The sequence below is a fragment of the Oncorhynchus gorbuscha genome, linkage group LG15 (assembly GCF_021184085.1).
Source record: "Oncorhynchus gorbuscha isolate QuinsamMale2020 ecotype Even-year linkage group LG15, OgorEven_v1.0, whole genome shotgun sequence".
In the NCBI taxonomy this organism is placed as follows: domain Eukaryota; kingdom Metazoa; phylum Chordata; class Actinopteri; order Salmoniformes; family Salmonidae; genus Oncorhynchus; species Oncorhynchus gorbuscha.
The window spans coordinates 49,623,655-49,637,105 of NC_060187.1; the positions used below are offsets into that span (position 1 = coordinate 49,623,655).

A 13,451-nucleotide genomic window follows, 5' to 3' on the forward strand; every position below is an offset into this window, starting at 1 on the left:
TGTCTCTGTTTTAGTTTGGTCAGGGCGTGAGTTGGGGTGGGAATTCGATGTTTTTGTTCTATGTTTTGTATTTCTGCTTTTGGCCTGGTATGGTTCCCAATCAGAGGCAGCTGTCAATCGTTGTCTCTGATTGAGAACCATACTTAGGTAGCCTGTGTTCCCACTATGAGGTGTGGGTAGTTGTTCTCTGTTTAGTGTTCTATGTTTTGTATTTCTGCTTTTGGCCTGGTATGGTTCCCAATCAGAGGCAGCTGTCAATCGTTGTCTCTGATTGAGAACCATACTTAGGTAGCCTGTGTTCCCACTATGAGGTGTGGGTAGTTGTTCTCTGTTTAGTGTATGTCACCTTACAGAACTGTTTTGTTTCTTCCTTTCACTTTGTTATTTTGTTTTTGTGTGTTCAGTCTAATAAATTAACATGGACACTCATCACGCTGCATATTGGTCCGATCCTTCATACTCCTCTTCAGATGAAGAAGAGATTCGTTACAGGAGTATACAAAAGATTATGAACACCTGCTCTTTCCATGACTAGGTGAATCCAGGTGAAAGCTATGTTCACTTGTTAAATCCATTTCAATAAGTTTATGTGAAGTGGAGGAAAAAGAAGGATTTTTAAGCCTTGAGGTAATTGAGACATGTACTGTCTGTGTGCCATTCCGAGAGTGAATGAGCAAGACAAAAAAATCGAAGTGCCTTTCAATAGGGTACGGTAGGTAGTAGCTGCCAGGCGCATGGGTTTGAGTGTGTCAAGCACTGCAACGCTGCTGCATTTTTCAGGCTTAATAGTTTCCCGTGTATATCAAGAAGGGTCCACCACCCAATGGACAACTCGCCAACTTGACACAACTGTGGGAAGCATTGGAGGCAACATGGGCCAACAGCATGCCTGTGAAACGCTTTCGACGCCTTGTAGAGTCCATGCCCCGACGAGTTGAGGTGCAAAAGCGAGGGGTGCAACTCAATATTGGGAAGGTGTTCCTAATGTTTTGTTATTGTGTGGAAATATATACCAAGTGAGGTTGGAAGAATATTGTGAAAATGATAGTGCCCTTCGGCGTAAGAGCTGTTTGAAAAGACTGGCTTAAATTTCAGCCTGAATCGGTCACATCACCAGGCGGTAAGAGTTCCAAACCTCTGCCAATAACGGCTTGTTTTCAGTTTTCCCGTCGCCACTCAGACCACTCCCAGACACTCCTACCAAAATGATTGCTTGAAGAATTTTTGTTTATTTTAGAATATTTTATAGAAAATATTCACAGTAAAGTTGTTACCCAGAAATGATTTTGTATTTATACTGGACACACATATAACTGGAACATGCAACAATTTCAACGAGTTAGTCAATTGAAATAAATTAATTATTGACGCTAACCTATGGATTACACATGACTAGGCAGGGGTAGGCCTGGGGGGTTATAGGCCCACCCACTTAGGAGCCAGGCCCACCAACTCTCCACAAAATGGCTTTATTACAGACAGAAATACTTCTCCGTTTCATCAGCTGTACGGGTGGCTGGTCTCAGACAATCCCACAGGTGGAGCAGCTGGATGTGGACGTCCTGGGCTGGCGTGGGTACACATGGTCTGCGGTTGTGAGGCCGGTTGGACGTACTGCCAAATTCTCTAAAATGACGTTGGAGTCGACTTATGGTAGAGAATGAAACATTAATTGATTTGGCAGCAGCTCTGGTGGACATTCCAGCAGTCAGTATACCAATTGCACGCTCCCTCAAAACTTCAGACATCTGTGGCACTGCACATTTTTTGTGGCCTTTTATTCTCTCCAGCACAAGGTGCACCTGTGTAATGATCATGCTGTTTAATCAGCTTCTTGATATGCTGCACCTTATCAGGTGGATGAATTATCTTGACAAAGTATAAATGCTGAATAACAGGGATGTAAACAAATTTGTGCACCAAATTTGAGAGAAATAAGCTTTTTGTGCCAATGGAACATTTCTGGGATCTTTTATTTCAGCTCATAAAACATGGGACCAACACTTTACATTTTGCGTTTATATTTTTGTTAAGTACAGATAAAAAATGGCTGAGTTGGACCTTTTTAACAGCTTGAATTACAGTGTCATGCAGGTGAAAGAGGACCCAAAAGCGACTTAACAGAAACAGAGTTTATTTAAATCCAAACAGGGAATAACAAAAATCCTCTAGTCTGTAGAGGGGAATAACTAGAGAAGCGGCCACAGACTGCAGGTCGCTTCGGGTAGGCGCAGGCCGTAGTTGATAGAGCCACCTGCTCACACGCAGCATCTGATGAAGGCAAAAAACACGACAGGACAGGGCGAAACACAATCACAGCATGGTGAATACAAAACAAGGAACCGACGGGACAGGAACGGATCACAAAGGAATAAATAGGGACTCTAATCAGGGGAAAGGATCGGGAACAGGTGTGGGAAGATTAAATGATGATTAGGGGAATAGGAACAGCTGGGAGCAGGAACGGAACGATAGAGAGAAGAGAGAGCGAGAGAGTGAGAGAGGGAGGGGGAGAGAGAGGGATAGAAGGAGGGAAAGAACCAAATAAGACCAGCAGAGGGAAACGAATAGCATGGGGAGCACAGGGACAAGACATGATAATAAATGACAAACATGACAGTACCCCCCCACTCACCGAGCGCCTCCTGGCGCACTCGAGGAGGAATCCTGGCGGCAACGGAGGAAATCATCGATGAGTGAACGGTCCAGCACGTCCCGAGACGGAACCCAACTCCTCTCCTCAGGACCGTAACCCTCCCAATCCACTAGGTATTGGTGACCCCGTCCCCGAGAACGCATGTCCATGATCTTATGTACCTTGTAAATAGGTGCGCTCTCGACAAGGACGGGAGGGGGGGAGGGAAGACGAACGGGGGTGCGAAGAAAGGGCTTAACACAGGAGACATGGAAGACAGGATGGACGCGACGAAGATGTCGCGGAAGAAGCAGTCGCACAGCGACAGGATTGACGACCTGGGAGACACGGAACGGACCAATGAACCGCGGAGTCAACTTACGAGAAGCTGTCGTAAGAGGAAGGTTGCGAGTGGAAAGCCACACTCTCTGGCCGCAACAATACCTTGGACTCTTAATCCTGCGTTTATTGGCGGCTCTCACCGTCTGTGCCCTGTAACGGCAAAGTGCAGACCTCACCCTCCTCCAGGTGCGCTCACAACGTTGGACAAACGCTTGAGCGGAGGGAACGCTGGACTCGGCAAGCTGGGATGAGAACAGAGGAGGCTGGTAACCCAGACTACTCTGAAACGGAGATAACCCGGTAGCAGACGAAGGAAGCGACCAGAGCGTATTCTGCCCAGGGGAGCTGTTCTGCCCAAGACGCAGGGTTTCTGAAAGAAAGGCTGCGTAGTATGCGACCAATCGTCTGATTGGCCCTCTCTGCTTGACCGTTAGACTGGGGATGAAACCCGGAAGAGAGACTGACGGACGCACCAATCAAACGACAGAACTCCCTCCAAAACTGTGACGTGAATTGCGGGCCTCTGTCTGAAACGGCGTCTAACGGGAGGCCATGAATTCTGAATACATTCTCAATAATGATTTGTGCCGTCTCCTTAGCGGAAGGAAGTTTAGCGAGGGGAATGAAATGTGCCGCCTTAGAGAACCTATCGACAACCGTCAGAATCACAGTCTTCCCCGCAGACAAAGGCAGACCGGTAATGAAGTCTAAGGCAATGTGAGACCATGGTCGAGAAGGAATGGGGAGCGGTCTGAGACGACCGGCAGGAGGAGAGTTACCCGACTTAGTCTGCGCGCAGTCCGAACAAGCAGCCACGAAACGGCGCGTGTCACGCTCCTGAGTCGGCCACCAAAAGCGCTGGCGAATAGACGCAAGAGTGCCTCGAACACCGGGATGACCAGCTAACTTGGCAGAGTGAGCCCACTGAAGAACAGCCAGACGAGTGGAAACAGGAACGAAAAGGAGGTTACTAGGACAAGCGCGCGGCGACGCAGTGTGCGTGAGTGCTTGCTTAACCTGTCTTTCAATTCCCCAGACTGTTAACCCGACAACACGCCCATAAGGAAGAATCCCCTCGGGATCAGTAGAAGCCACAGAAGAACTAAACAGACGGGATAAGGCATCAGGCTTGGTGTTCTTGCTACCCGGACGGTAAGAAATCACAAACTCGAAACGAGCGAAAAACAACGCCCAACGAGCTTGACGGGCATTAAGTCGTTTGGCAGAACGGATGTACTCAAGGTTCTTATGGTCTGTCCAAACGACAAAAGGAACGGTCGCCCCCTCCAACCACTGTCGCCATTCGCCTAGGGCTAAGCGGATGGCGAGCAGTTCACGGTTACCCACATCATAGTTGCGCTCAGATGGCGACAGGCGATGAGAAAAATAAGCGCAAGGATGAACCTTATCGTCAGACTGGAAGCGCTGGGATAGAATGGCTCCCACGCCTACCTCTGAAGCGTCAACCTCGACAATGAATTGTCTAGTGACGTCAGGAGTAACGAGGATAGGAGCGGACGTAAAACGTTCTTTTAGAAGATCAAAAGCTCCCTGGGCGGAACCGGACCACTTAAAACACGTCTTGACAGAAGTAAGAGCTGTGAGAGGGGCAGCAACTTGACCGAAATTACGAATGAAACGCCGATAGAAATTAGCGAAACCTAAAAGCGCTGCAACTCGACACGTGACCTTGGAACGGGCCAATCACTGACAGCTTGGACCTTAGCGGAATCCATCTGAATGCCTTCAGCGGAAATAACGGAACCGAGAAAAGTAACGGAGGAGACATGAAAAGAGCACTTCTCAGCCTTTACGTAGAGACAATTCTCTAAAAGGCGCTGTAGAACACGTCGAACGTGCTGAACATGAATCTCGAGTGACGGAGAAAAAATCAGGATATCGTCAAGATAGACAAAAACAAAAATGTTCAGCATGTCTCTCAGAACATCATTAACTAATGCCTGAAAAACAGCTGGCGCATTGGCGAGACCGAACGGCAGAACCCGGTACTCAAAATGCCCTAACGGAGTGTTAAACGCCGTTTTCCACTCGTCCCCCTCTCTGATGCGCACGAGATGGTAAGCGTTACGAAGGTCCAACTTAGTAAAGCACCTGGCTCCCTGCAGAATCTCGAAGGCTGATGACATAAGGGGAAGCGGATAACGATTCTTAACCGTTATGTCATTCAGCCCTCGATAATCCACGCAGGGGCGCAGAGTACCGTCCTTCTTCTTAACAAAAAGAACCCCGCCCCGGCCGGAGAAGAAGAAGGCACTATGGTACCGGCGTCAAGAGACACAGACAAATAATCCTCGAGAGCCTTACGTTCGGGAGCCGACAGAGAGTATAGTCTACCTCGAGGAGGAGTGGTCCCCGGAAGGAGATCAATACTACAATCATACGACCGGTGAGGAGGAAGGGAGTTGGCTCGGGACCGACTGAAGACCGTGCGCAGATCATGATATTCCTCCGGCACTCCTGTCAAATCGCCAGGTTCCTCCTGAGAAGTAGGGACAGAAGAAACGGGAGGGATGGCAGACATTAAACACTTCACATGACAAGAAACGTTCCAGGATAGGATAGAATTACTAGACCAATTAATAGAAGGATTATGACATACTAGCCAGGGATGACCCAAAACAACAGGTGTAAACGGTGAACGGAAAATCAAAAAAGAAATAGTCTCACTGTGGTTACCAGATACTGTGAGGGTTAAAGGTAGTGTCTCAAATCTGATACTGGGAAGATGACTACCATCTAAGGCGAACATGGGCGTAGGCTTATCTAACTCTCTGAAAGGAATGTCATGTTTCCGAACCCATGCTTCGTCCATGAAACAACCCTCAGCCCCAGAGTCTATCAAGGCACTACATGTAGCACCCGAACCGGTCCAGCGTAGGTGGACCGACAAAGTAGTACAGGACCTTGATGGAGAGACTTGAGTAGTTGCGCTCACCTGTAGCCCTCCGCTTACAGATGAGCTCTGGCTTTTACTGGACATGAATTAACAAAATGTCCAGCAACTCCGCAATAGAGGCACAGGCGGTTGGTGATCCTCCGTTCCCTCTCCTTATTCGAGATGCGAATCCCTCCCAGCTGCATGGGCTCAGTCTCAAAGCCAGAGGAGGGAGATGGTTGCGATGCGGAGCAGGGAAACACCGTTGATGCGAGCTCTCTTCCACGAGCCCGGTGACGAAGATCTACCCGTCGTTCTATGCGGATGGCGAGAGCAATCAAAGAGTCCACATCTGAAGGAACCTCCCGGGAGAGAATCTCATCCTTAACCACTGCGTGAGTCCCTCCAGAAAACGAGCGAGCAGCGCCGGCTCGTTCCACTCACTAGAGGCAGCAAGAGTGCGAAACTCAATGGAATAATCCGTTATGGACCGTTCACCTTGGCATAAGGAAGCCAGGGCCCTAGAAGCCTCCCCACCAAAAACTGAACGGTCAAAAACCCGAATCATCTCCTCTTTAAAGTTCTGGAATTTGTTAGAGCAATCAGCCCTTGCCTCCCAGATAGCTGTGCCCCATTCTCGAGCCCGGCCAGTAAGGAGTGAAATGACGTAAGCAACCCGAGCTCTCTCTCTAGAGTATGTGTTGGGTTGGAGAGAGAACACAATCTCACACTGCGTGAGAAAGGAGCGGCACTCAGTGGGCTGCCCGGAGTAGCAAGGTGGGTTATTAACCCTAGGTTCTGGAGGCTCGGCAGGCCAGGAAGTAACAGGTGGCACGAGACGTAGACTCTGGAACTGTCCAGAGAGGTCGGAAACCTGAGCGGCCAGGTTCTCCACGGCATGGCGAGCAGCAGACAATTCCTGCTCGTGTCTGCCGAGCATGGCTCCTTGGATCTCGACGGCAGTGTAACGAGCGTCTGAAGTCGCTGGGTCCATTCCTTGGTCGGTTCCTTCTGTCATGCAGGTGAAAGAGGACCCAAAAGCGACTTAACAGAAACAGAGTTTATTTAAATCCAAACAGGGAATAACAAAAATCCTCTAGTCTGTAGAGGGGAATAACTAGAGAAGCGGCCACAGACTGCAGGTCGCTTCGGGTAGGCGCAGGCCGTAGTTGATAGAGCCACCTGCTCACACGCAGCATCTGATGAAGGCAAAAAAACACGACAGGACAGGGCGAAACACAATCACAGCATGGTGAATACAAAACAAGGAACCGACGGGACAGGAACGGATCACAAAGGAATAAATAGGGACTCTAATCAGGGGAAAGGATCGGGAACAGGTGTGGGAAGATTAAATGATGATTAGGGGAATAGGAACAGCTGGGAGCAGGAACGGAACGATAGAGAGAAGAGAGAGCGAGAGAGTGAGAGAGGGAGGGGGAGAGAGAGAGGGATAGAAGGAGGGAAAGAACCAAATAAGACCAGCAGAGGGAAACGAATAGCATGGGGAGCACAGGGACAAGACATGATAATAAATGACAAACATGACATACAGTGCATTTATGTAGAAAACAAAATTGGGGTGGGGAATACAGGAGGTATTGAGTTGAAAAATGTATAATTTGTGGAGGACTGTGGATACCAATATCCCTGTGAGCCTCCCAGGCCCATGGTGCCCAGGGTTAATGTAAATTAATATTACATTGTATTGCACCCTCTTAACTTATTCCACGGATCCCAAAATGTGTTTTAATATGCATTAAGAAAATTAAATGTAATTTGTATTTTAAAATATATATATATATATATGAGGTCTGGACCCCTGCAGTACCTCCGCGAGCCCACTTTGAGAACAATTGACTTAATTTACTTGTGCGTTCCTCCACTTTACTTGTGGGATTCTGCCCCCATATCAAGGAATCTCTCCTGGTTGAGTATTTCCAAGGTCAGATCACACAGGCCTACATACGCACAAAGAATATGCTCTCTTTCAGATGTATTATACTGGCATGCTTGTCATAGGTAGACTTCTCAGCAACTGGTCAATCAATTTCCTGTGCTAAGGATGGTAATTATGAACGGTAGCGAATTTAGATTGGTCCTAATGCGGCTGGGCCACTCTGTAGATGAGACAAAAGGTTACCACACTAAATATAACCCCAAGCGGACACCCATGTGCAGCTGCGTCAACTCTGTCACTCTTTGAGGTGCACAAAACATGATGGGACACACCAGAGCACTTGGATTAACTTGGCCGACCCATTTCTCAGCAGCTCTCCAATCAACAGGTGTTTTCTTTGGTGTCTGAAGCCAAGGTACTCTGTAACGTTACAGTGCCTTTTGCCTGACATACTCCTATTATATAGCATTATAAAGCACTAGTGTTAATGAAGTGCTTTATAATGAGAAACGTTAGAACATTGAAACGTTGAACATAATTCAGGTCAACAAATTAACCCCAATGAGAGGGAATGCTTTTCGGCCATTTTTGCCATTTTGTCCTGCAAGGAAAAACGACACTGAAACAAATGTATAAGAGCAATATGATATGACTCAATGTTTCCCTCCTGTCCCCTCTCTTCTCAGTGGATGGAAATGTCAGAAGTGTGAGATGAAAGAGAACCTGTGGTTGAACCTGTCAGACGGAGCGGTGCTTTGTGGGAAGTGGTTCTTTGATGGTTCCGGAGGAAACGGCCACGCCTTGGACCACTTCAAGGACACTAACTTCCCCCTGGCAGTCAAGCTGGACAACCTCACTCCAGACATAGCAGGTCAGTGACACATATTGGGGGAAAACAAAAAACTGGCCTGATTTCAGTGTTTTAATTCTTCCATTAGTATAAAGCAGACCGTCTCTACTAAACTGTCCCTTGTGTTGTGTATAAACTGACAACAAACCTACTTCAATTTGTTGTTCGTGACGTTACGAATAGCAATTAACTTGTAACTAGGTTTAACTCTTTGGATTTTTCTCTCCCAGATATTTATTCGTTCGATGAAGAAGAAGCAGTCCTGGACCCGCAAATATCCGAACACTTGCAACACTTTGGAATAGACATTATACCGATTCAGCGGGTACGTCTTGCCGTCATTGTAGGAATATAATTAGATGATTTTCAACAACTACTGTCTGTCAATGTCACCAAAAGTAACCTGTATCAAACAGCCATTTCCATTTCACATAGAATGGAATGTGCCCCCCTGGAATAATATCAACCGTCTCTGGGTATGGCTGGACCTCCATTGTGAATGGGGACTCCCTCTTTTTATTCTGTTGATTTGAACAGAATGGAACAGATAACGGCCACCACAACACAGACGACACAAACGGCATGCGGCCGCGAGTCAGCGAGTGGGAGGTGATCCAGGAGTCGGGCATGAAGCTGAAGGCAGTGTACGGCTCGGGTTTCACGGGCATCAAGAACCTGGGCAACAGCTGCTACCTGGGCACCATCATGCAGGTCCTCTTCAGCATCCCTGAGTTCCAGAGGGCGTAAGTATTACTAGCATCTGGGTGGGAGTGTGGGAGAGGGATACAGGGAGATCGAGAGCGAGGCCTCCAGGATGGACCGGAATAAACATAGTAAATCAGGACGTTAAGGGGGGGGGGGTCATCATGTTTCGCCCTCATACAACACCGATGAAGATGACTATGAAAGAAAAGTGACTTCACCTAAAGGTCTTATTACATGTTTTGTACGCATCTATTGGATAATAATTGCCCTCAATATTTGCCCTCAAACCATCACGGTCACCTAATAATCCCCAGTTTCCAATTGGCTCATTCATCCCCCTCCTCTCCCCTGTAACTATTCCCCAGGTCGTTGTTGCGAATGAGAACGTGTTCTCAGTCAATTTACCTGGTAAAATAATAAATAAATAAATAAAATAGTTGCAAAACAATACCTACAGTACTGTAAGTGGCAGGTTTGTACGAGTGGATGAATGTAGTGTTCAATCTCATATTGTCGGATGTCTGCTTTTAATCTCTAGGTATGTTGGAAATCTACAGAGGATATATGACTACTCACCTCTTGACCCCAGCACGGACTTCAGCACACAAATGTAAGTCAACACTCTTGACCAATTTCTTGACTTTTTTGTTTGTATGTTGATGGTGTTGGCAAAGAGCTTTTCTTAGTCAGGTTTGAGAAGCTACTGTATTACAATGCAAGCTTGTGTAATAGGACAGCCCATGTTGGTTTGTCACTAATCCTTTGGTTTGTTTTTGTTTATCCACCAGGGCTAAACTGGGCCACGGACTCCTCTCAGGCCTGTACTCCAAACCACCAATGAAATCTGAGCTCATTGAACAGGTGATGAAAGAAGAATACAAGGTATTAGACTGGGTACGTCCAGCTCGATATCTGGGTATAATGTGAGCATGTACAATTACAGACTGACAAAGGGCAATTTGGAAAGTGTTTTTGTTTTGTGGTTTCCAGATAAGTAGGCGTAAGAGCTGTGGTTAACTAGTGTATTGTACTTTTCCTCTCTGGCCATTATTCAGCCGCTAGTTTTTTAAACTTCTAGTAATGCAAATGTAATTTAATGAGGAGTCTGCATTCAGGTCAAAACAGAATGTTATTGGTTTCCGATCTTCCTCATTACATGAACAAGCTAAAATAATTATATGCTGGTAGTGTGAACAATACATAAGCATTTGTAAAAATGTCTTTCTCCTGAACGTTTCTTCTGCACGCTCTTCATGACTTTTTCCGCTGTTCACATTTCTTGATATATAAAAATAAGCTGTGGAATAGTCGCTAGAAAAAACCCAGACACATGGAATCATGATGAGTATGAACTCTGCCTCTAAGACACAGTGAGCACGGTTATGGACACAATAATACAATTATTGTGGCTGGTCAGATGAATATAATAGTTTGTTTAAAACGTTTCCATGCTTTACAAGAAGAATGATTTTCCTAATTTGTTTACATGGGCACATCTGAAATCAGGCTACTTGATGGGACTTCAGATAAATGCAGTGGCTTATTTTTGCGAAGTCTATTTGATTCTGAGTACGGACATATAAAGTTTTGTGAACCATTTTTAAGATACTTTGAGTTTTTCAGAGTTTACTTCACATAAGAGGGGAGGTTCACTCTGCTGGTGCTGGCAAATGCACAGATCAAATACACTGCCGAAAAGCTGTTTACATGTCCTAATAATTAGAAAGATAGCTTAGAAAACCAGGCGTTTTAATCGACGCATGCTTACTTTTGACCTTTTGACCTTAAACCGATTTAAGATAAGCAGAGTAAGGTTTTCACATGACCATTTCCATACTCGGCCTAATGCCGTAATCAGTTTAATATCAAATTATACTGAACAAAAATATAAATGAAACATGTAAAATGTTGGTCCCGTGTTTCATGAGCTGATATAAAAGATCCCAGAATACGCAAAAAAAGCAAATTTCTCTCAAATTTTGTGCCCACATTTTGTACATCCCTGTTAGTGAGAATCTCTCCTTTCCCAAGATAATCCATCCACCTGACAGGTGTGGCATATCAAGAAACTGATTAAACACAGGTGCACCTTCTGCTTGGGACAATAAAAGGCCACTCTAAAATGTGCAGTTTTGTCGCAAAACACAATGCCACAGATGTTTTGATGGAGCATGTAATTGGCATTTTGAGTGCAGGAAGGTCCACCAGAGCTGTTGCCAGAGAATTTTGCAGTACGTCCAACTGGCCTCACAATCGCAGACCACATGTAACCATGCCAGCCCAGGACCTCCGCATCCAGCTTCTTCACCTGTGGGATTGTCTGAGAACAGCCTCCCGGGTAGCTGATGAAACTGCAGATTTGCACAACTGAATAATTTCTGTATAAACTGTAAAACTGTTCTGGTTCTTCCATGGCCTGCACACTCGCCAGACATGTCACCCATTGAGCATGTTTGGGATCTATATGTATGACAACAGGTTCGCCAATATCCAGCAATTTTGCACAACCATTGAAGAAGAGTGGGACATTATTCTACAAGCCACAATCAACAGCTTGATCAACTCCATGCGAAAGAGATGTCGTGCTGCGTGAGGCAAATGGTGGTCACAGCAGGCAGATACTGATTGGATTTCTGATCCACACCCCAATTTATTTTTAAATTTGTCATAAGGGATCTGTGACCAACAGATGCATGTCATGTGAAATCCATATTGGGCCCTAATTCATTTATTTCAATTGACTGATTTTCCTTATCTTTGAAATTGTTGCATTTATATTTTTGTTCAGTATATTAGTGTGCATGTAAACATACTCAATGTGAAATTTTACAGCTCTACGACCATTTTAAAATTGAGCCTTAAAATAGGTGAAGTCCATAAGTGTTCCTCAGGAAACACTTGGTTGTCTCTACCGATCGCTTGTCAATGTTTCTGATATTAGCTTATTCCGAAATGACAACTGATATTCTATATTCATGTCGAACATGGCTTCTCCTTTTTGGCTCCTTTACCTCGTAGTTAATAATCTGATTGGATTTAATTGGTGAGGGCAGCATGTTTCAAATTAAAGTGCTTTCACCTATGTGGTTACAGTGCCTTCAGAAAGTATTCACACCCATTTTTACACCTTTTGTTATGTTACAGACTGAATTTAAAATGGATTAAATTGAGATTTGTTGTCACTGGCATACACACAATATCCCATAATGTCAGTGTAATGATGTTTTTAGAATATTTGACAAATGTTATAAAACAATGAAAAGCTCAAATGTCTTGAGTGAATAAGTATTCAACCACTTTATTATGGCAAGCCTAAAGTTTCATGGACTCGTTCTGTGGGCAATAATATTGTTTAACATGATTTAAAAAAAATAACTACATCTCTGTACCCCACATACAATTATCTGAAAGGTCCCTCAGTCAATCAGTGAATTTCAACCACAAAGACCAAGCAGTTATCCAATGCCTCGCAAGGAAGGTAGCTATTGGTAGATGGGTAAAAAAACAAACAGACCTTGACCATCCCTTTGAGCATTGTAGTTATTAATTCCTCTTTTGGAATGTATCAATATACTCAGTCACTACAAACATACAGGTGTCCTTTCCAATTCAGGAAAATAGGAGAGAACTGTTTTAAAGTCACCAATCAAAGTCATTAAACTTTCAGGATGGATCAACATTGTAGTTACTCCACAATACTAAACTAATTGACAGAGTGAAAAGGAAGCGTATAAAAACATTCAACAACACAAGTTAAACTGCAAAAAAGGTGGCAAAGCAATTTATCTCTTTGTCCTAAATACGAAGTGTTTGAGGCAAATCCAATACAAACATATTACTGAATTCCACTCTTCATATTTTCAATCATAGTGCTGGCTGGATCATGTTATGAGTATGCTTGTAATTGTTAATTAAGGACTGAGGAGTTTTTCAGGATAAAAAAGAAACCGAATGGATCTAAGCACAGGCAAAATCCTAGAGGAAAACCTGGTTCAGTCTGCTTTCCACCAGACACTGGAAGATTAATTCAGCTTTCAGCAGTACAATAACCTAAAACACAAGGCCAAAGCTACAATGGAGTTTTTATTTAAAAAAACTATTTTAAAACATCCTATGTTTTTTT

The 13,451-nt window shown here is 44.9% G+C and overlaps 1 protein-coding gene across 3 annotated transcripts in view; it reads left to right on the forward strand.

Annotated features, from left to right (window-relative positions):
• Positions 1-13,451, forward strand: part of LOC123997445 (ubiquitin carboxyl-terminal hydrolase 13-like) — a 71,596-nt gene that overhangs the window by 18,135 nt on the left and 40,010 nt on the right. Inside the window, exons 6-10 of one of the 3 annotated variants that reach the window (XM_046301694.1) lie at positions 8,460-8,644; positions 8,854-8,948; positions 9,161-9,366; positions 9,867-9,938; positions 10,117-10,222. In XM_046301694.1, coding sequence (XP_046157650.1) covers positions 8,460-8,644; positions 8,854-8,948; positions 9,161-9,366; positions 9,867-9,938; positions 10,117-10,222 — 664 coding nt within the window. The remainder of the gene's footprint in view (positions 1-8,459; positions 8,645-8,853; positions 8,949-9,160; positions 9,367-9,866; positions 9,939-10,116; positions 10,223-13,451) is intronic. The other 2 variants (XM_046301696.1, XM_046301695.1) reach the window with 2 other exon arrangements.